Below are 24,619 nucleotides of genomic sequence, written 5' to 3'. Positions count from 1 at the left end.
GTCGTGCCCGCTGAATCCAAATCTAGCAGGAAAATTCCGAAATTCAAAATGGCGAACAGGAAATTACAAAATGGTAGCATTTTTATACGAAAAAAAGAGGTTATTAAATTTTTGAGATCGCTGAATCCAAATCTGGCAACAAAAGATTAAAACGCAAAATGGTGGCTAAACAAATTTTAAACGGTTCAAATTTGGTTCGAAAGAATGATTTCTCCAGATCTTTAGGGTCATTGCTTTCAAATATGTACACAACATTTTAAAATGCTTAATGGTAGATTCAATATGGCGGATAAAAATGTAAAAATGGTTGGATTTTTATAAAAATGGGTTTCTCAGGGTTTTTGTGGTCGCTAAATCCAAATTTGATATTAGAATTTCAAAATGTACATTGGCAGATAAATTATGCTGCCATTCAAAATGTTGAGGGTGTTAATATAAAAAAAATATATTTATATATACTGCGTGTACGAAATATACATATTTTTAGTAACTTTTTATCAAATTATATGTTTGTAGTAATTATATTTTAATATTACAAGAAGGTATCAGTTACATTTGCTGATTTTATTATTAGTAATAGAGACATTAACATTTTTCTTTTAAAAAAAAGAAGTAAAGTCCTCTCAAAACACCTTCAGTGTACAAATATTTAACTAAATACATTTATCTTTATTCAAATAATTGCAAAAATAGCTCAAATCATCTGTTTTTGCTAAATATAATAAAACATTCATTCCATTACAGTTTCAGCTAAAATCTTTTTTGCCAAATGTCACTGAACATGTGATTTCCCGTATGTTGTATATACAAGATTTTCTGCGGCCTGAAATGGAAGACAAATATTAAAAACTATATCGAAACAAATAAAAAAATTAGAAACTAAATTTGAAAACAATATTTTATTTGGCGAGCACCAAAATGATCATATGCTAGCAGTATACCTCGGGTGCTCGCCAAATAAAATATTGTTTTCAAATTTAATTTCTAATTTTTTTATTTGTTTCGATATAGTTTTTAATATTTGTCTTCGGTTTGAAGAAGCAGAAAATCTTGTACATACAACATATGTGAACCAAATGTACGGTGACATTTGGCAAAAAGATTTTAGCTGAAACTAATGGAATGAATATTCTACTGTATTTGGCAAAAATAGATGATTCGAGCTTTTCATGGGAAGGGACCAAGTTGAGCTATTTTTACAATTATCTGAATAAATGTAGTGTCAGGGCCCTGTGCGGTCCAATATAGTTAATAGAATAAAAAAAAAAGATGAACGCGTTTAGCTATACGAACAGTTGTGTCGCCAATAAGGCAATAAAGATTAAGAATAAGATTAAATAGAAGTTAGAGTGAAATGTAATGTTTGTATGATTGTGAGGTGAAGTGAGAAGTATTTAGATTAAATGACAGCTCGATAGGTGATACTGTTTATGCGTGGTTGGGAGTTCGTGATGTGCGAGCGGCCGTATGACTCAGTGAGTGAGAATTTTGACGCACAAAGAAATGTATTGATGAGGGTGGGAATGAGAGAGTGAGGAATATGAATTGAGTGAGAAAGAAATTAGAGTGAGGCTGGATGAGAATGATCGAATGAGAGTTAGTTCTAACTGAGGAGACCTCGAGCGAAGTCGGAGGGAAAATCAAGTCCCTTTTTCTGAGATCTTTAAGACATACTCTTCAATGTATTCAATTTCTTTATATTAATTTTTTATTAATAAATCAACCGTTCATGTTAATCCTGACACTTGAAATTTGATCCTACATAAAGATAAATGTATTTGGGTAAATTTTTGTACACCGAACGTGTTTTGAGAGAATTTCATTGTATAGTACGTTTATTATTGGGTTTTGAGCAAATTAAACGTAACCGTATTTGATGTTTTTAAAAGACTCCATGGTTATTCCACAATTTCCATCTCGGTGCATTCCGTTATTCAGAGGTTCGAAATGCAGAATTCTATAAAATGCATAAATTGTGAAGTTCTATTCCACACTGAAATGATGTGTTTGTATTGAAATTATGTTTCAGATCCTCGAGTTCGATATGTGGATATGGATGAAAGTATAGCTGGAAATACAAATTGGGTCCTGGGAGATCTTAGGAGTCTCCATCGTTGCGTACCGGCTCTACGTCGACCAGGTAAAACATGAAACTACTTTTACAAAAAAGTTTCTCAAAATGCATGTAAAAATACACTGATATCAACCTCACTCTTAGGCAGCAGAAGATGTATATAAATATATGTATTTAACACATATATAAACCTATTTAGAAAGATTTTTACCTCAACAGTTGATTCGAGTTTGCTTTTCTGACACGGGTGTCCGTTTCTGGTTTCCCTCTGGAAAACTATTGCAGGTTCTTTTTCAGGGTGTAAAGGTCCAATAAATCTATAACCATAAAGACAATTTTTTTCTTGTAAACAGAAAGTTAAACATCTGCTCACGTAGGATAAGAGCACTCATTAGTACAGCTTTTAATTAGAATACTTCCCATTGAAAGTAGACACGCAAAAAGCTATTGCAAGCTTCACAAAGAAATCTTCTCAAGGCTTTGAATAGTTACCCCGATGAAAAGAATTGCCGTTCTATGCTAATTTTTGTTTCATTCCATCTCTTGTCGATCCTCGCGTTAACTTTTTGCCGTGGTAAATATGCGCTATGAACCCATGATGCAGAGAGAGAGCCGGAAGAAATAGCGCGGAGCAGTCGTGATTGTGCCGTATTTCAGATAAAAAAAAGAAAAGGAAGAAAAAGGGAACCGAAGACCCCAGAGTTTTCTCTCGAAGCAGAGAAGCATCTCAGGCGTAAGGGTAACAATAATTCATAAGCGAGGAGCTCCTCGCGCCAATGAGAAAAGCCTCTAGGAAAGCTGGCCTCTTTCAATTTCCGGAATTCAGGAAAAAGGAAGAACGGGAACTCGAGAGCAGCCGTACGGTGAATTCTTTTCGCGTTACCCCCCGTGAGCCTTGCTTTATCGGGGCAGTTTTTACGGAATTTGTAGCTATTATCGCACTCACCGCCGTCGATAGCTCTATTGAATTAGCACTTTTTTCACCTTTCTGCTCTCCAAAGCCCCGAGGCCGAGTTATCGATTTACGGAGAATATGCACGTATGTACATACGTCGCACATACGTTCGCACGTGCGTTCCTTCACGCGTGCCAGATTTCGGCTCCCCGAATTCCGGAAACGCTCCTCGTTAACGATTTTCAGCTATTGAAATTGACGTCTCTCATACGAAGAATAAAATGTGACCAAAGGGCTATCACGGACCAACAAAAGTGTGAGATTTTCAATGGAATTTCACGCAAAATAATTTTCGTTTCAGGTAGGAAGCCTATCGGTGCTTTGAGTCTTTTGATTTCAGAAACGGGTACATTATTTATTAACATCATTAATATTTATCCATTCTGTATATTTTTCTGGTCAAATGTTCAAATGAATAATAATTACGGTCATATTATAACTACATTGAATCGATAGCAATGGTGATGCAATTTCGAAATATTTGAATAAAGATATTTTACAAGTGTTACCACTTGTGTTTCGTTTGAGACTTAAATGTGCAAGGTTACAAACATTTTAACATTAACAATTTTATCTAAGAGAAATCACCCTCACACGTGTAACGGAACATTTTTATCCCAAAACCGACTGAAGAAGACCGATGGATACAAACCGACAGAAAAACGCTGTTCGTTCACCTCTTCGACCGTCGCGACCAGTCTGGAACTCATTAAAATTTCCTCAAATACGTAACACTCTCTTTTCGCAAACGAAAAATGCCTATTGAAAATGAGAAATTTGTTGCGGTCTAATATTCACTGATTTCAGAATCTACATAATTAAAATAAGATATAAGTCAGCGGGCAAAAAAGTTTCAAATCTAAAGAAATTTTTTAATATTTCTCTCACATATTTATTTACAATTCCTCGGTACATTTTTTGCGACCGGATGGAATAATATCAGCTATCGAAGAGAAATAATTTGACAAATATCACTCCACTATCTTGAAGTGCTGCTATGGAATTCCACCTAGTTTTAGAGACGCGAATCATTTGGGAACCCGATGCCTACTTAAGCTCGTAAAGATTTCCATTTGGTCCATGAGAGCAACGACAGACGTGCTGGGGCAGGTGGTCGGACCCCTTTAAGAATTTATTCCGCGGGGTTTTGACATTTCTGGTGTGGGTGGCAGGGATAGACGTTGCGAGCATGAGGACGCACTTCTACCCCGAAGGCGGATGGGGTTGGCTGGTCTGCGCGGCGGGCTTCCTTGCCCTGTTGCTTACCACTGGGATGCAGCTCGCTTTTGGCCTCCTTCATGTCCATGCAGTCCGACAACTTGGGAAGCACCACCTCATGGACATCGGTAAGTTCCTTCCAAGCACTTGAAAGCTCTCTCTGCTACTCTCGAGATTACCGAATCACCATCGTTCTCGGATCAGTCGCAAGGTCGGGTTTCAGCTTTTCGACCACATATTTCTTGCTGAGTGCACATTTTTCTTTCGCCTCCTGTCGTATTTCGCTACGAGGAGGGTAGCACACCCGTGACCGCGATCAGCAACCCTAAATGCAAAGGTGCAAATCGACACCGAGGTAGAACTTCATGGTCGGAATGTAATTATTATTTAAAATACAATCTGGACCGTGCGACAATAATTTATAAACTCCGGTTCGGAATAGGACTGTTTCCCAATCCACGTCGTTGAATATACCTTTATCGCTCGTCCCGTATTCTCTGTATTGATACGAGCCTATTGAATATTCTGCCCTTGCCGAATAAACCATATTTTAACTACAATGCTTCGAACGAGAAAATTACATTCCCCGAGTTTTACGAGTTCTCGCTCAGCGTTCATAGAGTAAAAACAAACGAATACGTATTAGAATTTCGAATCACCGCTCGGTTACAGCATGACGTTACCACGTACGTGTTCGAACATAAAACTCAATATTTCCATGAGCAGAAAATACACGCAATGCATGAGTCGGTATATTTTATACGATTACTACAAAGTACAGCGATACGGATTTCGATAAACCTTTACGTAACATGATTACGGTAACGATACCACGGTAAAAGAGATGCCTTAAATTGGGGGCTGAAAATTATATAATAATGTTATCCTTGTGGAAAAACGTATAAAAATGTTGAAATTGAATTGACGAGGGAATATTGATACATTTCTATCATTTTATCCCAATTCTCGCCTTTCTATTTAAAAATCTCTATTGAAGGTGATAACTTCTCGTATGATCTCTTAATATAAAAGGTTGCTTTAAGAAAAAATATTCAAACTTATATATTGGATCGTCATAATATACTAGTATAATAGGGATAGCTTAAATATTAACAGCTGGTTAAGTGCTACATTGGAAGCATTATTGAAACCAACGTGGAGGAAAAAGAAATAAATGAAAAGAGAGAAGGGACGGAGTCGAAGAGAAGAATTCGTGTCTCGTGACCTGATCTCTCGATCCATTTTCCTTGGATCGACAATGAGGTTCGGGAGAGATATCAGCAGGAATTTATATTATCGACAAGAAAGAGAGAGCGGAAGAGTAGGAAGATGGCCTGCCGAGTCTTCGACATCCAATTAGCGAAGTTCTGCTAGAGGCACTTTTACGTCGAACAAAAGCGTCCGACTTATTTAGCTTTTTACTGAAATTAAAACGCGGCCTGCCCTTTAATTCTATTCGGTTTGGGCTTTAGGACGAATTTTCGAGCTCTGCAATCGGTATACTGCTGCATACTCAAAAAAAGTTCAGATTAAGATGATTAGATGCGCCTGATTAAAAGAATTCTCGTTATGATTGATGAGAAAATCTGATCGGCACAACTAGAAAATTCTGATTACTCAAGTCTGGTTGAATTTTCAGATTAAAAGTTTCTTGCTTATTATTTCTGGTATCATTAATTGTACAAACACTGGTTTTGTAAATAGCAGCGTATACGCTTGGTGGCGATGACGAGTTGAGTCTCTGTCACTAGTGAAGTTATGATGTTTGATCAATAAGTTGCAATAAATTGTATCGCGAGTAAAGTCGCGAAGAGGGGATGCTAATAATATATTTTTGACAAAACGAAGTTCTTCATTTATCGGGCAAACTTTTATAAGACGGATACTTTTCTCATATTTTATTAACGCAATTAATAGTAGGACACGATGATGAATTTGCCGACAAGTAATTGTATTCAGGAGTCGCATATGTGGGTGATGGTAACGTTGAAAATTTGGTTCATAAATAATGAAACATTTCCGAAGATTCCCCTAAGTTCACTTACGGAAATTAGAATCCCTAATTGTTCCCCTAATCTTTTCAGGCCTAAAATATTCATGAGCATTAGCATACCGAGTTCAGGTAATACGCAATCTAAGCAAATGAAGTCAATTAATCTTTTATTTCATTCCAGATTAACCATAATACGTAAATATTTTTCACAATTTTATTACTTAATTATTTTTCAAATTGAGAAAGTTCTGTGAAAAGTATAGGGTTCATTATCACGTACTACTGTGTGTTAATGAAGTCGTTATCAAAATAAGTTTCTTTAAAAAACTATTGTCCCAATTAATTCAGCGCATTGAGAATAAAAGATTGATCTTTTATAATTAAATAATCGTCAAAAATTCGTGTTGCAATTAAAAAAATTAAATACACCTTGGACTATTCTGACAAGTATAAATTATATCCGCACCGTTTACTTATCTTGTCTCTTGAATAAATGACCGATAAAGGCACTGGACCATATAATAGAAGAAAGAAACACTTGACAAGTTTCTAACGCGCGAATAAAATTTTGCGAGGCCTTCGTACGTGAAAAAGCATAAAGAGAAATGAAAGTAGAGATTCTGCTAAACTTTACACTCAAATCCAGGAGAAAGGTGGTACGATGGAAGTAAGTTTTCTCAGAGAGTGGAACAGCATATTCGGGACTAGACATTCTTCCTGAAAGCTCCTTTCTTGTGTCGGTAACGCTGAACGATTATTTCGAGGGAAAAGTTACATTTCCTCTGTATTTCCATATTTCTGTCAATCGGAGTAAAGCAGCGCAAAGAGCTTGACAGGGGATGCTTTGAAATTTTACCGAACCACAACGTCGACGATTTCTGGTTTTGCAAACTGCTCGCTTGACAGATTGCAAGCCGTAATCCCTCTTTTTACAACGTTCAATCCTTTCGGAAGTTCAGCCTTTGATGTCCAAACCAGTCGTTTAAAATGTGTATTCGACACAGTAAATTCTTGTAAATACGTAAAAATTACAGTACCTTTAGATATCTGTGCCCTTCTACTTAACACATATACAGAGCAAGTTCAGTTTAACAGAAATAATTTCTTACATTTCTAGAATAGTTACTGTTATTAGTTGAAAGTAATTATAAGACCAACTGAAATGTACCTGTATCAGGGAGAAAAAATTCGTCCACTCGTTGCTAGTAAAGAAAAGGTGGAGTTCTTATCACGCTATTAATCTCAAGCATTGCAAATCCTCGTTCTGCGTGTAAATGTAATGCTTTGAAGTACTTTTAGTTCCATGAGAAAATGTAGTACCCACTGTGAATTACTTCGAGTGGAAGGAAAGTTAAAGGAAGATTCGCGGTTGGATGCTGATCGTTCTACACTTTATATGGTACTTAACGGCGTAGGTTCTTTATGGGTCGTATAGAAGGACAGCTCCAATTATTTACGGCTTCCAAGAATATCATTTAATGTAGTACTATATTGACAGTGCTGGCCTCCAAGTTGATGTCATGAATCTAATAAAAATCTATTTTACTACGTCTTCTAAATGAGACTTATTCACGAGCTTATCGAAAAATAAACATCGCTCGTTATCGACCTAATTAAAAAAGTGTTCCCTTTAATCGTATAAACGAGTAAATAAAGAACAATGATTATCTCATAGATGCACCTAATAGTATCACACATCCTTACGTTGATATCGGGAACAAAGATCAAAATCGAATGTCCGCCGAACGAATATCCACCAATCGACGTTGGACAATTTTTCCAGTATCTTCAATGTTCATTCGGGGACACCGATCATTTTTAATAGTATACACCCAGATACATGACATCGAAGGCTTTAGAATTTAACAAAACGTGCTCGACGCCGAAGCTCCACCGAGTTTGTGGATGATTTAATTCTCGATCTAGCCGCTGTCGTTTTTCATCATTACGGGATATTCGTCTATTTTTCTCTCACACCGGCTGTATAACGAAGTAACTTTAATGGAGATAGGATGCTCGCAACTTGCGTAACGAGCCGAGGGAATATCAGGATTTCACATAATAATTTAATCATCGAGCAAACTTGGTCAAGCGGCCGAGTTTTATGTCAGGAACGACACGTCCTGCTGTTAATTATACGAAGCATATAACGGTCAATGTGCATCAAAGTACGAAGCGTAAACCTCTACATCTAAGCTAACGGTCCATTATAGGTCGTCTGAGGTGGAGGAGTCTCTAGAGAAACTCGATGTTGAACGCACGGCTCAGGAGTTATAGCTATCCGGCGTCACAAAGCGCATTACATTCTTCATTTCCAAGGGAAGGAAAATTGATCCTAAATTATCCAAATCATTAAATTCAATTAATACGTCCGAACGTACTCGGTTTGAATATAAAGATGCCTGGCCGCTTCGATTACCCTTATTGATCTCAGAGTACCCCCAATCGGACGTGATGGTCCATTGTACATAATCCAACGTGAACATGACACTCGTGTATCTCTACAGAGAGCTCATCTGTCCAAATGCTGCTCACAGCTGAAAGTGTCAGACATTAAATGGGTATTGCACTGGAATATTTATTCCGATCGGTTATTGTTATGCAGTGGTACAGGAATGGCCAAGTTCGCAAACAAACGGGGACGTATCCGAAGAGGTGTAGATATGGAAGGAAGCACCTTTGAATATTAATACAGGAACGGCAGCGATTGCCTATGTACAACGAAATAGCTAACGGATAATATTCATTTTGCAACAAATTAGTGTACTTACTTGTTGGTAACTTTGCTTCAACTTCCACGATGTCGCCAGGAGACCATAACTCAATTATTAACTGAATTCAAAGTTGTTCACTTCTGAAACCGCGAAATCTCCGAGTCTTACGAATGAATGAATCGTATGATAAAAGAATCTTTAAATCTAGGGCAGATTGCTGAAACAAGTATCCGAAGGAAATAAAGTTAACTAATTTCGCTATTTTTGTTATAGCATCTTGATGTTTTAATCCCATCGATTTCAGGGGCCTAATATTATTGTTTAGTGAATTGAGAAAAAATGGTTTCTCGCTGATAAATTTGGACAAACGTACACGGTTGACTCTTAACAAATGAGAAGAAAATTTACGAGAGAGTGTCATAGCGAGGTGCAACCCTGCGTTGCAGTCTCCGGTGTACCACGGGTCTATTATGCAGTAGCTTAAAGTGATATTGCGTTGGACCCAAAGGGGAATCCCGGGACGAGAGATATCGCCATAAATGAACGTCATTGGACCCTGGAGTCATTGGACATTCGAGTACACCGTCTCTAGCCTGGAAACGTGTCCATCCATGATGAAGATCTCGAAATTATAGCATTTAATCGGGGCCGGCTCGGGAAGCTTGTAATTGAAAAACGGCCATTGTGTCGTACGCAAAGTGTTTTTGCGAGTCTAATATGGATGATTCCTCGAAAGGTAATCCTTGCTTATTGAAGAACTAATTCAAAACAATCATGATTATATTGCGAACGAAGATTACTCCCGAGAGATGCACGGTTTATTGTTTTCCTATAAAGCAATTTCAGATACGTATATACGTGTATGTATTTATTTGGTGTATTATTTATAAGTAGACGTATTACCATTTATATTTTCTAACAAGTTAACCTTCGAACAATTTATGTATATTTTACAATGTTAAATGATCCAACCTACGATATTTGTTTCAATATTTGTAGAATAATCGATTTAACTGACCTTACATTCCTGGGTTGCAAGAACGGATAATGTCACATCGGAGTGACGCATCCAAGTTGACAGTGTGGGAAATATTAGGAATATTAGTGCCGAAAGTCTATTAATTAGAGGTGCCTGTATTTTACGGACGCCATAAATGCATAATTGAAGATATCAATGCATACCACATGACGTTCGGGCACTCTCGATGGTATATCGCTGCCTAGAAGCAGATCTCCGACGCTCGGGTAAAAAATTAAAATCTTCATTGTTTATCTTTGTACCATGTATCTGATACATCTTACCCTCCCGACTACGTATTTCACTATGTTTCGTGGATGAACAACATTAATTACGAGAGTACATATGTACGAAACAAGGAATAGCTATGGAGAGAATCTGCATATCCTAATCGACGGTGCAATCTTTTTAAATTATTTTAAAATTAGCAACGTTAAGGGTACCTCACCACCCCAGTGATTTTGCAGAGCCTTACCGGGACAACGATTTTGAGCGTATTTCCAAACCGATCGAGCTCAACGAGTGCTCATATTAAAGATGAAATGTTGACCTGCGTTTATATGGGAGCGATTTTGTGGTCATTTTCATATAAAAAAGTGCTACGACATACTTTGAATGCTCTTTTAACTAGGGACGAGTTGCGTTATCGAGAATCGCTCCCATATAAACACACGTGAACGTTTTATCTTTGAAAAGAGCATTCGTTGAGCTCGATTGGTTGAGAAATATGCTCAAAATCATCCTAGTGGAGCACCTTTTTTGTGATTTTCGGGGTTCACGCGAGGAATTTGAGCTCTCCTTGACAACCGTTGCCAAATCTAGGCGGAGCGTCCAACCGGCGTGTACGTGCGGCCGGGTGACACCCCCGCTTCGACACCAAGTCAGAGTCGACCAGCCATTGCGTGAGTCCTATACGCATAAGGCATGTACATATTTTTCGACAGTCGCTAAACACCGCCCATGCTGCGTCGCGCCTTACTTATCCGAGCGAAAAAGTACGTTTTGGGTACCTCCCACCGAATTCGATGCCAATGCCATCTAGCGGTGGAAGTCATCGTCCCCACTTTGGTGGTGAACGCCGTTAACGTTGAAAAAGTGTAAATAAAAGTGTGAGGAATCAGGGAAAGGAACCAACGCGCGGTATTTAATCGGAGATGCCAAGACGTTTCCGCGTTCGGTCCTCGTCCACAAAATATCTTGCCCGAGGAAGCAGATTTTCCAATCCGCAGGTGAGAAGCGACAGCCGCGTTTATCCCTGATTTTTTACACGGCCTGCCTAATGCACCTTACACCGCTAGCTACATATCCCGGGGCATTTCGTGGAAGGAAAACATAATTCGCGGGAGCGTACACGTCGCTCGGGGAAGCCGCGGGGCGGGGCACCACATCCGGGTTGACAGGGCGGTAAGCATGAAGAACGGTAACGCCGGAAGACCGGAAGCTTTGGGGATCTTCTCCCTGATATACAGCGGGGCCTCGTCCTTGGAATCACGTAGAAGGGCCCCGCGTTTAAAGAGCCGAGAAAGGACGCGAAAGCGGTCCGGCTTCGGTTTTCCGGGAATTACTTCCAGCCTCCATGGCCCATCCATTAATTTGCGTTACCGAACTTCGAAGAGCACGAGCGAGAGAACCCGACCAGGGCGAATCGCAAGTTCCCGGAACCGGAGCTTTCAAGTTCCTCCGCCATTCGAGCGGATCGGCCTCGATGTATCTTGCCCTCGCATCGGAATTTCGAAAAAGTTCGTCCACCCACTTCTTCTCGCCTATCGCAACGTGGATTGGAGCCCCACCGGATTTGCTCCGGAAATCTGAAAAGTACATCCAAGCGCAACGTCTCGTTAACGAACCAAGTTTCACCGCTTGCTTAGAATTGAACGAGTTCTTCTTGACGGCACGGTAAAATCCGGAAACTTCCGGTGGAAAAGAAACCGAGCAGACGGAATGTCCGGCACTGGAATTCGAAATTAATGCGAAGCGCTTTCCGCGTTTTATGGCATTCTCGGAATTTTGAGCAGCTGTTTTCCCGAGTTCGGAAATAAATAAATAAATCATTTGAGAAATGTACTTGGAAAAGTTGAAGGTACATCCTATCGGGCATATGATCGTCGATTCAGCATTTTTTACCCGGTACTTTTATAGATTAGACCGCGAAAAATGTACTCCAAACTCTCGATGCATCCGTGAAATGTTTCCCTGGGATAATAAAAGTCATTGTCATGTTGTAGTGCCGCATAGCGTTAATACCAGTATCCTCGTCATGAAATTTTACCGCAATTAATATTAGTACCCAATACTCTCCGTTACAAAACGAGCACCTAACTCTTCCGAACGGAAAGGGAAGCTTCTCGAAATTCGGCCAAAGAACATTTCAAGCGCCAAGCACGATATATCGCGACCGGAATTTCTCTCTTGCGTTCGACGATATATACGATCGCTTTTTGTTCCGGAATGGAATGCAAGGCTCGAACCTGTCTCCGCTCCCTCGTGGTTTTCTCGAAAAAGGGAAGCCTTCCTTTTACTACTTTTTCCCCGCTAAGACGAAGTCGCGCCAGTTATTTTAGCCAACGTCATCCCAGCCCGGTAATTCACCGTCGTTGATATAGTATCGGTCTACGGGGTCTGACTTTTGACCTGTTGCGGCTTGCACTTCCTGCGGAGCTTGTAATACAGCTCCAGGAAGAAGGTCGGAGCTTCAAGGATTTTCGCGCACCTTCGATCCTATACACGGGTACGCACACGCTGACCTGCCATTGCCACGTGGATGCACCACCGAGGCGGGTTTCGTTATCGGCTGCACTCCACTGCCCTCCCCGGAAGGCTCGAAAGGTGAAAGCCAATTTGCGAAGGACTCCCGACTAACAGCGTGTAATACCGTGTAAGGTCGTGTAAGGTCGCGTAAGGTTGTGTAACGTCGCATAATGCCGCGTAACGTCCTGCCGTGTCAAGGTGGGTCCAGACATGAGCATTGTTGCGCGCACTAACAGGGCTTGCGTACGAAGAGCAATTTTCAGAGAACGAGAAAATGTATACATTTGTGCTGCTTGTCGCGGAAAAATATCCACGTCTGGACTCACCTTAAGATGAAGTGAAACACGTCGAGGAACTTGGTCGACGTCGATAAAGATTTTTCTAAATGTCTACGTTGCCGACGTCCGTTTTTATATTGACAGCTGGGTCGAATTATAATGGGTATTGTACCAAATGGCATATTCCACCTGTCGTTTTCGTACAATAATTATAAAGAAATCGAAGTAAAACTCCAGAAATCCTCTGGATTCATGCTTTCTGGGGCCCTAATTGACTGCAGAGGGACCCCCTGCGCCATCTGTGATTTCCAGGTCAATTAAATTTTCACTTCGAAACCTCGTATTCCCGTCGTTTTAGCATAGAAGCGCATACAACACTTTTTTTGCCTATATCCCGTTCAAAGGCGAGTTTATCGATTACCAGAATGTTCTAAATTGTCGTAAAATTGTCCTGACCCTTTCGATTCTCATATCAGAGCCTTCGATAATTGTATATTAATTGAAATATGAGATCTCGACGCCATTTTGGTTCTGGTCTGGACTGAGTTAAAACATTTTTTTGAAAAATCCAAATTTTTAATGTGTCAGAACAATTCTTAGATCATCAGGAGTGATGTGTCAAAGTTTCGGACAGTTTGGTGTAATACCGTTAAAGAAAAGTGTTGTATTCGAATCGACTGATTTGAAGGGGGTTTCATTTCACCTTAACGGCGTTCATCACCAAAGTGGGGACGATGACTTCCACCGCTGGATGGCATTGGCATCGTATTCGGTGGGAGGTACCCAAAACGTACTTTCTCGCTCGGATAAGTAAAACGCGACGCAGCATGGGCGGTGTTTAGCGACGATCGAAAAATATGTACATACCTGACGCGTAGAGGACTCACGTAACGGCTGGACGACTCTGACTTGGCGTTGAAGCGCGGGTGTCACCCGACGCACACACACGCCAATTGGATGCTCCGCCTAGATTTGGCAACGGTTGTCAAGGAGAGCCCAAATTCCTCGCGTGGAACCCGAAAATCACGAAAAATGTGCTCCACGAGGACAACGATTTTGAGCGTATTTCTCAACCGATCGAGCTCAACGAGTGCTCGTTTTAAAGATAAAACGTTCACGTGTGTTCATATGGGAGCGATTCTCGATAACGCAACTCATTCCTAGTTAAAAGAGCATTCATGGTATGTCGTAGCACTTTTTTATATGAAAATGACCACAAAATCGCTCCCATATAAACACAGGTCAACGTTTCATCTTTAATATGAGCACTCATTGAGCTCGATCGGTTTCGAATACGTTCAAAATCGTTGTCCCGGTAAGGCCCTGCAAAATCGCTGGAGTGGTGAGCGCCCTTAAGGTGAAGTGAAACACTACAAATCAGTCGATTTGAATACAACACCTTTTTTTAAGGGTATTAAATCAAACTGTCCGAAACTTTGACACCTCGCTCCTGATCATCTAAGAATTATCCTGACACATTAAAAATTTGGATTTTTCAAAAAAATTTGTTAACTCAGCCCAGATCAGAACCAAAATGGTGTCGAGCTCTCATATTTCGATCAATATACAATTATCGACGGTTCTGTCATGAGAATCGAAAGGGTCAGGACCATTTTACGACAATTTAGAACACTCTGGTAATCGATAAACTCGCATTTGAAAGGAATAATGGCAAAAAAATGTTGTATGCGCTTGTATGCCAAAACGACGGTAATACGAGGTCTCGGAGTGAAAATTTAATTGACCTGAAAATCACAGATGGCGCAGGAGGTACCACTGCAGTCAATTAGGGCCCCAGAAAGCATGAATCCAGAGGATTTCTGGAGTTTTACTTCGATTTCTTTATAATTATTGTACGCAAACGACAGGTGGAGTATGCCATTTGGTACAATACCCAATATAATTCGACACAGCTGTCAATATAAAAACGAACGTCGGCAACGTAGACATTTAGAAAAATCTTCTTTATCGACGTCGACCAAGTTCCTTGACGTGTTTCACTTCACCTTAACACTTTACGTAATGTACGTAGGGGAGGTCGCGGTCAATTGTAAGAATTTTCTCGTTTTGATCATACAATCGACTGTAACGAGTTTTCGCGATCGAAACTGGGCAAATATATTAATTGAATCTTGCACTAAAAGAGGGTTTACGAATTGTTGCCTTAAAAATGTACGAAAAGTCGACAATTTGATTTTTCGTACTTATACTTTTCGTAATATATTTGTTATAATTGCTATCGGTGCAGGGTGCAGGATTCATGGTGTGACTGTAACACTTGTCGGGGCAAATATAACGATTCTTAATAATTTGGAAAAATGATTGAATGTTTTAAAATAAAAGGTATAATTTGATAAATACATAAAAGCACCAACGGCTATATTTATTTAGGATTCATCTAGATATAAATATTAAATTTGTCAGTCTTGTAACCAATATATAAGTTGAACGGAAAATGTCAATCTGATTTCTTTAATGTTTCATTCTGTTTATAAATTTCTTATGTGTACTGGGCATGTTGTCCTGTTCAGAAGGTATACCGTAAATACATTTTATTGAAAGTTTTTGATCATATTTAAAATTTATAATTTTCCTACACAATTTCGCAAAATTATATCTCGATGTTATAAAATTATGTTTATTTAGAATGTCATAATAAACGTCTACTCGTTCACTATTAAGACATCAAATTTATAACTCCACTACAACCTTATGTACCGAAAGTATATAAATCTTTTTAACGGTGTTCTTGTAAGTATGCCAATTAATAAATTAGGATTCATTACAAGTTGTAAGTAAGCGGAGAGGATCATATTTCATAAACATAAAACTGAAATCGTTGGAAATCAACAGGTTCGACTAACTTTTGGGAATAACTCAGAGAAACCTAGTTTCCTCTTGAAAAGAGGAAATTCGCTTGGCGTTCGCGCTTAAAGGAAACGTTGCAGGCGAAACAATGCATCGGCGTTGTATCGGCACACGTTGGTCGACTTTATTGAGACGGCAGTGCACGCTTCAATGAAAGTAGGTGAACACGTCTTTAAAGGAAGCACCGAAGTGCTTTATCGATTATACGGAAACGCCACCGAGAGAGCGGCACGTAGCAGCCGAGCTGATGAATATCACGAATGGGGCTGAGATTTTCCTGGGAGCTTCGAAATTTCTCCCATCCCCGACAGGATCCCGCTCGTTGATTTTCTTTTAGGCCTTTTTAAAGCCCCCGGGGACGTTCAGCTAGTAGTTATTTATCTTTTGCCAGAAATGAACGTTCTACGAGTGATACCGCATATAGGTATAGAGGAATCGAAATCTCAGAGGTGTTCTTTCTGCAACATCCTCGGTACAACTTGCTGGAAAATGCACAACTCGGTTATTTCATTTACTCCTTGCTCGTATTTTGCCCTTGAGACAAATTGTCTTATTTCGCAAAGACGTTGGTGGTTGGCTATTTCATGCTAATGCTCGCGTGAATAACTTTTTATATTTGATAACGCGATCCATTTCACGGAAAAAGTAATTCAGTCGTCGAGATAAATATCACAATTTACGTTTTACGAGTCATTTTATTGGCGATAATAGAACTTAGTAAAATCAAGATGAATAATTATTGGAATTTTCCATCAAGGAAAACGTAATGTATGTCATTGAAGTAAGTAATTCACTGGGAATTAAAAGTATCCTGTTCATTTTTAGAGATTTAAATCATCAATTGGATTTTCTTCCTATAATATCGGAATTTAACGTTTTATTGCCGTATAATAAAATAATTATAATGTATAAACTGAAATTGCATGACAGTAATACGGTAAAATGATATGACAGTAATAACGCGTTATTACGTACAAAAGAGACGTTTATTTCACAATGGAAAAACATGAGGAACGTTCCAAATCGTTAGCTACAATCATTCATTGAGCACAAAGCCATCCCGGTCATAAACGCCAAGTGCAGATTGTTCAATTACAGACAGCTTAGATCATAAATTATAGAGGGTACAACGAAAGTTTTAATCAATGAGCAAGCCCGGCTGGACTGCCCTCCACGCCAGGGCCAACCACTTTTCAAACTTCGCGTAACATTCGGTTTTATAATTACGCTAATTTATTCGTTATCGCGTTTCGAGCATTTGTCCTCGATAAATCCAAGTGGCATCGAGCAATCAACCTAAATAAGAGCTTAATTACCGAAACGTGTCGTCTGGTCAATTGAAGAAAATCCAAGAAATTCCGCAGCTTCGTTTCCCCTCGTTAATTCCCAACCTCTTTTATGAAACACCGAGCCAAAACGTCGAAGCTTAACGCGGGAGCAAACTGAAAATATTCAGAAAAGTTTCAAGTGGTCAGCAATTACACTCGAGGGTTGGAATAGCGGTTGGATGTGCAAAGTGCCATTACGATTCTCGGAAAGTGAGCCTAAGTGAGTTTATTTTAAGATTTGACTCACTAAATATTCTCTTATTGCGCGCGAGTGCGCCACTCGCATTAAAAGGAAGTAAGTCGATTACGTTAGTGCCTACGCAGCAGCAGTTTGCCCAATTAGAATAACGCTTTGATAAATAAAACCTCCCAGGTAATAAAGGCGGCCCGGAAGGAAAGAACCGCCGGGTTAAGGTGAAGTGAAATACGTCTAGGAACTTGATCGACGTCGATAAAGAAGATTTTTCTAAATGCCTACGTTGCCGACGTTCATTTTTATATTGACACCTGGGTCGAATTACATTGGGTACTGTACCAAATGTCATACTCCACCTGTCGTTTTCGTACAATAATTATAAAGAAATCGAAGTAAAACTCCAGAAATCCTCTGGATTCGTACTTTCTGGGGCCCTAATTGACTGCAGAGGGACCCCCTGCGCCATCTGTGATTTCCAGATGAATTAAATTTTCACTCCGAGACCTCGTATTCCCATCGTTTTAGCATAGAAGAGCATACAACACTTTTTTTGCCTTTATCCCGTTCAAAGGCGAGTTTATCGACTACCAGAGTGTTCTAAATTGTCGAAAAATTGTCCTGACCCTTCCGGTTCTCATATCAGAGCCTTCGATAATTGTATATTGATGGAAATATGAGAGCTCGACGCCATTTTGGTTCTGGTCTAGGCTCAGTTAAAAAAATTTTTTTTTTAATCCAAATTTTGAACGTGTCAGGACAATTCTTAGATGATCAGGAGAGATGTGTCAAAGTTTCGGACAATTTGGTCTAATACCCTTAAAAAAAAGTGTTGCATTCGAATCGACTGAGTTGAAGGGGGTTTCACTTCACCTTAAAGGATCGTTTGGAAGGATCGCCCCAGCTGACACAGCTAGACGTTAATGGAAGTCTAACGGCACGGCTCCTGACAACAAATCCAAACGTTGACGTTGCCGTCACTGGCTAACCCCCCATTTCGATTATTTCCCCAAGAAACAGGAATTTTCAAACGGAGCACTCGTCGAATCGGGTGCAATACGTTCTTAGCGCAGATATTATAGCGACAATTTTAACCTAAGAGTATTAACCGATATGTATATATGTTTACCAGTATCTGTCTTAAATCGAGCTTTTGTCAATATGAAGTTATTATTATTTCTTGGTTGATTTCAATTTGATCATGTGATAAACGTTTTCTAAAAGTTTTAAAAAATGAACTTTGTTCTGCCCGTCTAGTTTGTCAGGCAGTTGTATGAATCCCGATTGTTCTTGCAAATAGAATTGAAAAATGGGACCTTCATACGACTGCTCACGGGAAGAAGAAATGTACCCGAAATGAAGTGAGACTTGGTGAATTCTGTCAGTTCTTTTCGCGTGAATACCAGTAACGGAGCAGAAGCGAGTGTAAAGGCTGACAAGAGACTGTTTTACAGAAAAAGTATACGATTCCTCCTCTCGTCGCATTACATTTTTCAGGAGGAGGTAGCATATTTCTTGCATACCGATTGGTTGACTAAATTTTAGAAGGGCGATTCGAATTGAGAAGTTGACCTCGTGATTAGTCGACGGCTGTCCAATATGGTTGGGTAAAAACGGAAAATTTCTGATTGCCGTGGAAATGGAAAAACATGCTGTATGTACGTGTGCATGCTGCACGCACGTGTTAAAGTTAAAAAGGTACGACAAAGAATAGGGACGGTCAACCCGCGAAAATGTTAAGGAACCTTAAAACTCCGCGATGGGACGTACGGGGCAATATAGCCGTATCGTAAAAAAATAAAATTTACGAACAGATTTCGGAGTGAGGACATTGCTAAATTGTTTTATGGCTCCTTTGGCCCAAGCAGGCAATAAGTCCCTTTCTGGAAATTTGTCTTCGATATTTCTAAAGCCACGAGAAATTTAAAATACGTTACTGTCGCACACGGAACAGACTTACTATCCTTTACCTCTGCGGTACAGACATGTCTATGAAACGAGTTAAGGTCAAGTGAAACCCCCTTCAAATCAGTCGATTAGAATACAACGCTTTTTTTAAGGGTATTAGACCAAACTGTCCGAAACTTTGACACATCACTCCTGATCATCTAAGAATTATCCTGACACATTTAAAATTTGGATTTTTCCAACAAATTTTTTTACTCAGCCTAGACCAGAAACAAAATGGCGTCGAGCCCTCATATTTCGATCGACATACAATTATCGAAGGCTCTGATATGAGAATCGAAAGGGTCAGGACAATTTTACGACAATTTAGGACACTCTGGTAATCGATAAACTCGCATTTGAACGGGATAAAGGCAAAAAAAGTGTTGTATACGCTTCTATGCTAAAACGATGGTAATACGAGGTCTCGGAGTGAAAATTTAATTGACCTGGAAATCACAGATGGCGTAGAAGGTCCCTCTACAGTCAATTAGGGCCCCAGAAAGCATGAATCCAGAGGATTTCTGGAGTTTTACTTCGATTCCTTTATAATTATTGTACGAAAACGACAGGTGGAATATGCCATTTGGTACAATACCCAATATAATTCGACCCAGCTGTCAATATAAAAACGAACGTCGGCAACGTAGGCATTTAGAAAGATCTTCTTTATCGACGTCGATCAAGTTCCTCGACGTGTTTCACTTCACCTTAAGTAGATATATTTTCAAAGATTACCTGAGCTGTACTTCAAGGTCAAGTTATTCTCGAAAAAACGTAATGGAACATTTTTCCACGCGATACGATTTTTATATATCGTGGAATAAAATTTCAAATTTATTTCGCCGTAATTCATTCAATTTCAAGTAAATCGTCCTAGAGTGAAACGGTCAGGCAAAGCGGTACGAAAAACTTGATCAAAATGCGACATTTTGTCACCTAGGAAAGATCTCAAAAAGTTTCGGTCGGGAAAGAGCTGCGGTTGCAGATTCGTCCTCGAGATTTTTCTCGTGCTGAACGCAGCTATCGAGGGAGATGACAGGAGAATATAGTGGTTGTTGACAGTTATTCAATGTCCATTGCATTGAAATTGTGGCACTCATTGAGTAAATCCTTCCGTCCTCCCTTGTACGTAACGGATATGCACAACCGCGTTCACGATGCTTCCGTTTCCATTAATTCATAATTGATGCATGTGTACCATTCATGTTTCAGAAATCAGTAAACGTTTCGCCTCTACGTGACCTAATAATGTAAACGTTTGAACATACGGTACATTTACGTACAATCTTGTATATAAGAAATTGCATGGATCATCAATGCCTATAGTTTATCCAATGGGAGAAGAAATTAAGGGCCGCTTCGCTAAAATACGTAAAGATTCATTCTCTATCGAAAAACTTATCGAAAGATGAAGTAGATATCAAATTATACGTCGCCTTACCCCACGTTTAAATTACATTCACAGCGACATCATTATTAAAACACATCATAAGATAATAAAATGATTCGAAATCTACGGCATACGATCAACAAGTATTACGTGTTCGATGTGAAAGTTTTCCCGCGGGGCCCGAGAAAAGTAAAAAATGTCAGGGTAACTTCGTTTATTAAAACGAGGTACGAGGGACAAAATTACATATTAAAATAACTGGAATTGAATAATATACGCTCGTCAGGGCATTCAACGAGCAAGTTTCCCCAAAGGGCCGAAGAAGCCGAAAAGGCGACCGATAAAGATCAACGGCCGATCCCGAAGATTCGATCGAAATTTCATCTCTTCCGCACATCGTTAATATGCTCGATCGAGATGAGATCGCGATCATTTCGTCGCATCGGATAACGCGTGGAGAGCAGATACATCAACCGATATCGCCGATGCTTGTATATGCGATCGATATCGAGGGTGATCGCGGCGCGTCGCGTCTCAATTATCGAGATTCGATTTATGCGAAAGATCACGCCCGAGTGCATCCGTGCGTGTACCGATAAACGAACGATATCAGTGGAGCGCGGAATTCTCCGATGGGTCTCGCCGCGAAAACGCGAAGACGCGAAGACGCGAAGATCGAACGGAAAGCTGGGCTCGAAGGAGCTAGGACCTTTTCCGCGTGACCGGAAAAGACAATTTACCGATAATCCCACCGAACGTCGGGCCACACGCGGTGATCCTCTCGTTTGTTTCTCGGATAACGGCGAGGCGAAAGCGCCCCGAGAATCGACTTCGGCTTGTCATTGTCCTTGGATATCCGTAATTCCTCGAGACAATGGATATTCATTACTCCGCCCCCGTTATCGCTTTTATCCTTAATATCCGCGATCCTTCGTCTCCTTCCTGGACGCTTAAAGACGAGCGCTCTCTTTCCCCTTTTAGTCCGGCCTCGAAGTCTCCTTGGGCTTGATCCGAGCTTTAGAGATCCGTCCTTCGTTTCGGAACGCCGCACCTCCCGTGCAATTTGGCCCTACCCGAGGAAACGAGTGCAAGGACGGAGCGTGAATGGATGTCGGCGGGATCAAAATTTACCTTACTTGTGGATTTTCCAAGGGGTGAATTGTTTTTTACCGGTTGACATAGAAATATGAAAAATTTCATTATTATCTGGAACAAGTGAATATAGTTTTTGCTCTTTAGTTGATACAAGAATTCGTATTTTGTCTTTACGTATCGAGGACGGTTCTTGGGACTTAGGCCGCTTGCATCGGCAAAACCAAAGCCGGTCCCGGCACCGGCACCGGGCATGATCGTTCTTACATGCACGGGCAAAATCGGAGTTGGCGCTTGCTCCGATGAATAACTAGGTATCCGAAAAAGCAATGAACAGCTCACCAACGGCGGCGAGTTTCGACAGGAGTGCTCACATAAGATTACATTAGAATCGGCATGTCGGTCATTGTTCCGGCATCCGACTTGCCAAGTTCAACGCCGGCGCGCTGGACGACCGGACCGGCAATCGAGCCGGGCCAGAGATTACCGGATTACGCGTGCAAGCTCCCATTTATTTACATTGCATCCAAAAAAAAACGCCGGTGCCAGCGCTGGTTTTGCCGGTGGGCGTGCAAGCGACCTTACCCTTACAAGCGAAACATCATACTTTTCCTACAGTATCGCGGTTATTAGCTTTTTATATGTTTACAAAAAAATTCATCAGAACACAGGACGGAAAAATATGTGATATGAGGGGATAATAGTACTTGATACTAGGACTTTTTTACAATTAGAGCTGGACAAGGAGTCGCAGATTATTCTGTCCTTGTCCTTGAAATAACAAATTTTTTGTATGCAAAGATAGGACATAAGTAATCGACCATCATTGAATTAAACATAGGTATCAATTCCGACTAAGTGACTTCAATGGCGTCAATTCTTCTTAAAAGAAGTCATAAAAAATAAGAGTTGAAATGCATTGCATCACATTTTTCCTGACATTAGGATTTAACTTAAGTAATTTTAGAAATTAAAAATAATGAAAGATAACGGACGTATCGTTAAAAATATCAGGGTGACCAAAATAGCAGTAAATACATCGAAAAACGCGGTTATGCGGAAAATCAAGAATCTAAATCGTATGTCAAAAACAATTTGCAGTATATACGTCGAGTACTCCGGAGTTCTTACCGTTCCTGCAGGAGTGGAATGCAGATTGTGCCGCGAAATTTAAACCAGCCTTACAGATTTCGAAATTTACTCTGGAACGAGGTGCGAGCCCAGACGAGGAAAGGGTGCTCGTAAAGCACAAGAATTGCTTGCTGAAACGGTGCAAGCCAACCCTATGAGGAATTCACGAGAGGGAAAAGGCCAGACTCAACGACGCTTTATGAAACAGCGAGATCTAAATCAAAACGAAAGAACATTACGCCGCTAAGGCGGTTCCACGATCGTCGAAATAATCGCTCTATAAACTACGTAACATAATATTGAAATTTACGCTCGCAGGGACGCTACGTTACGTTCAACGGTTTGTTTTCATTCTTCGTACATAAAACGGCAAAAGATATACCGAAGTCATTTCCTTCGCGCCACTGTAATAATATTTAATGGAATACGCTGCTCTATCTAGCTGGAACGTATTCTTTCCTACTTGAGAGAGAACACAGAAAATGGAAAATCCACGATTTCGGGATAATGTATTCTTTTTTTCAAATGCAACTACGACTGCGTCATTTTCGACGTATGATTCGATGGACAACTAGAGCACTACATTAAAATAAATATAGTTCAATTTAACAATATACTTACTAGTTTCATCAAGACACAATAAAAGATATATCTATGTGAAGCCCTAAACTATACTGGTGTACATTTTTCGTTTCTCATGCACTGAGCGAAAAATTTACTTTCTAGGCGAAATTTATTATCTGCTGCAATCTATACATTTTGCTCAAAAAAATGTGTTGACTCCGATGAGATATCAGAAAATGGTATTGGTAAAAGTGAAAGGTGATTGATTTTTTAAGAATCATCAGTGTTGCTCTCCAAATAATAGCAAGTTATTATCAACTAGAAATGATTTTGCGAAAAGAATTTTATGTAAAAAATCAGTCTCGAGTACTGAACACATTAATGAAAATTATTTCGGATAAAATATTGTATTGGATCAATAATAAATAAACATAAATAAACATCTGCCATCTGTATAGGTAAATGTGGGCATCACATAGTTTTTGATTTGTCGTTTCGATTCATTGAAATAAAATGAATTAAAATATTGTCCTATATTATTGTTAGTTTATGAGAAAAATGTACATTTATCGTTTAAGTTAGGCTTTCTAGACCTTATACATCCAAAATTTCTGTTCGCCTCCCTATTTTTTGTTTTGTTTCATATTAATTCTAATTATAAGATAAATATATTATTATCCAATTATACCGAAGTATAGATTCAGTCTAAAAGAACCGTAAATATAGATTTAAAAGAGAGAGAGAGATATAGATAATTAAAAAATATGGCTACAGTACACGACTCTCTCTTAAAAACAACTATGCTTCGGACGAAGTGCACTTTGCATGCACGATGACAGCCGATATTTAGAAGGCTACATCATGACGTGCATTGCGGCATCACGCTACTGTCCAATTTGTTGGAAATGAGAAAATTACTCGATTAATGGCGCGAAACAGTGTTCGGCCTCGCGTGCCGATAACTACCTAGTACATTTGAAACCGGTCTTTGGTCTCTCATTTAATTAACAATAACCGAGATGAGATACAGGCCGATGTATCGCATATCCATCGCGCTTAATAGGTGTCTTCAACGCTAGCGCTCATTCGTATAAAATTATATGTT

The 24,619-nt window shown here is 39.7% G+C and overlaps 1 protein-coding gene across 1 annotated transcript in view; it reads left to right on the top strand.

The window, feature by feature from the left end:
* The window catches only part of LOC105698890 (monocarboxylate transporter 2), a 77,974-nt gene that overhangs the window by 17,896 nt on the left and 35,459 nt on the right, over window positions 1-24,619 (top strand). The window contains exons 3-4 of the mRNA XM_012423511.2: window positions 2,030-2,140; window positions 4,202-4,375. Of these exons, the coding sequence (XP_012278934.1) occupies window positions 2,030-2,140; window positions 4,202-4,375 (285 nt within the window). The remainder of the gene's footprint in view (window positions 1-2,029; window positions 2,141-4,201; window positions 4,376-24,619) is intronic.

The sequence above is a fragment of the Orussus abietinus genome, unplaced genomic scaffold, assembly GCF_000612105.2.
Source record: "Orussus abietinus isolate OABI.00-Male unplaced genomic scaffold, Oabi_2.0 scaffold268, whole genome shotgun sequence".
NCBI classification, from domain to species: domain Eukaryota; kingdom Metazoa; phylum Arthropoda; class Insecta; order Hymenoptera; family Orussidae; genus Orussus; species Orussus abietinus.
Note: the sequence above shows the minus strand (reverse complement) of the source record. Positions and strands in the feature narration are given on the sequence as shown.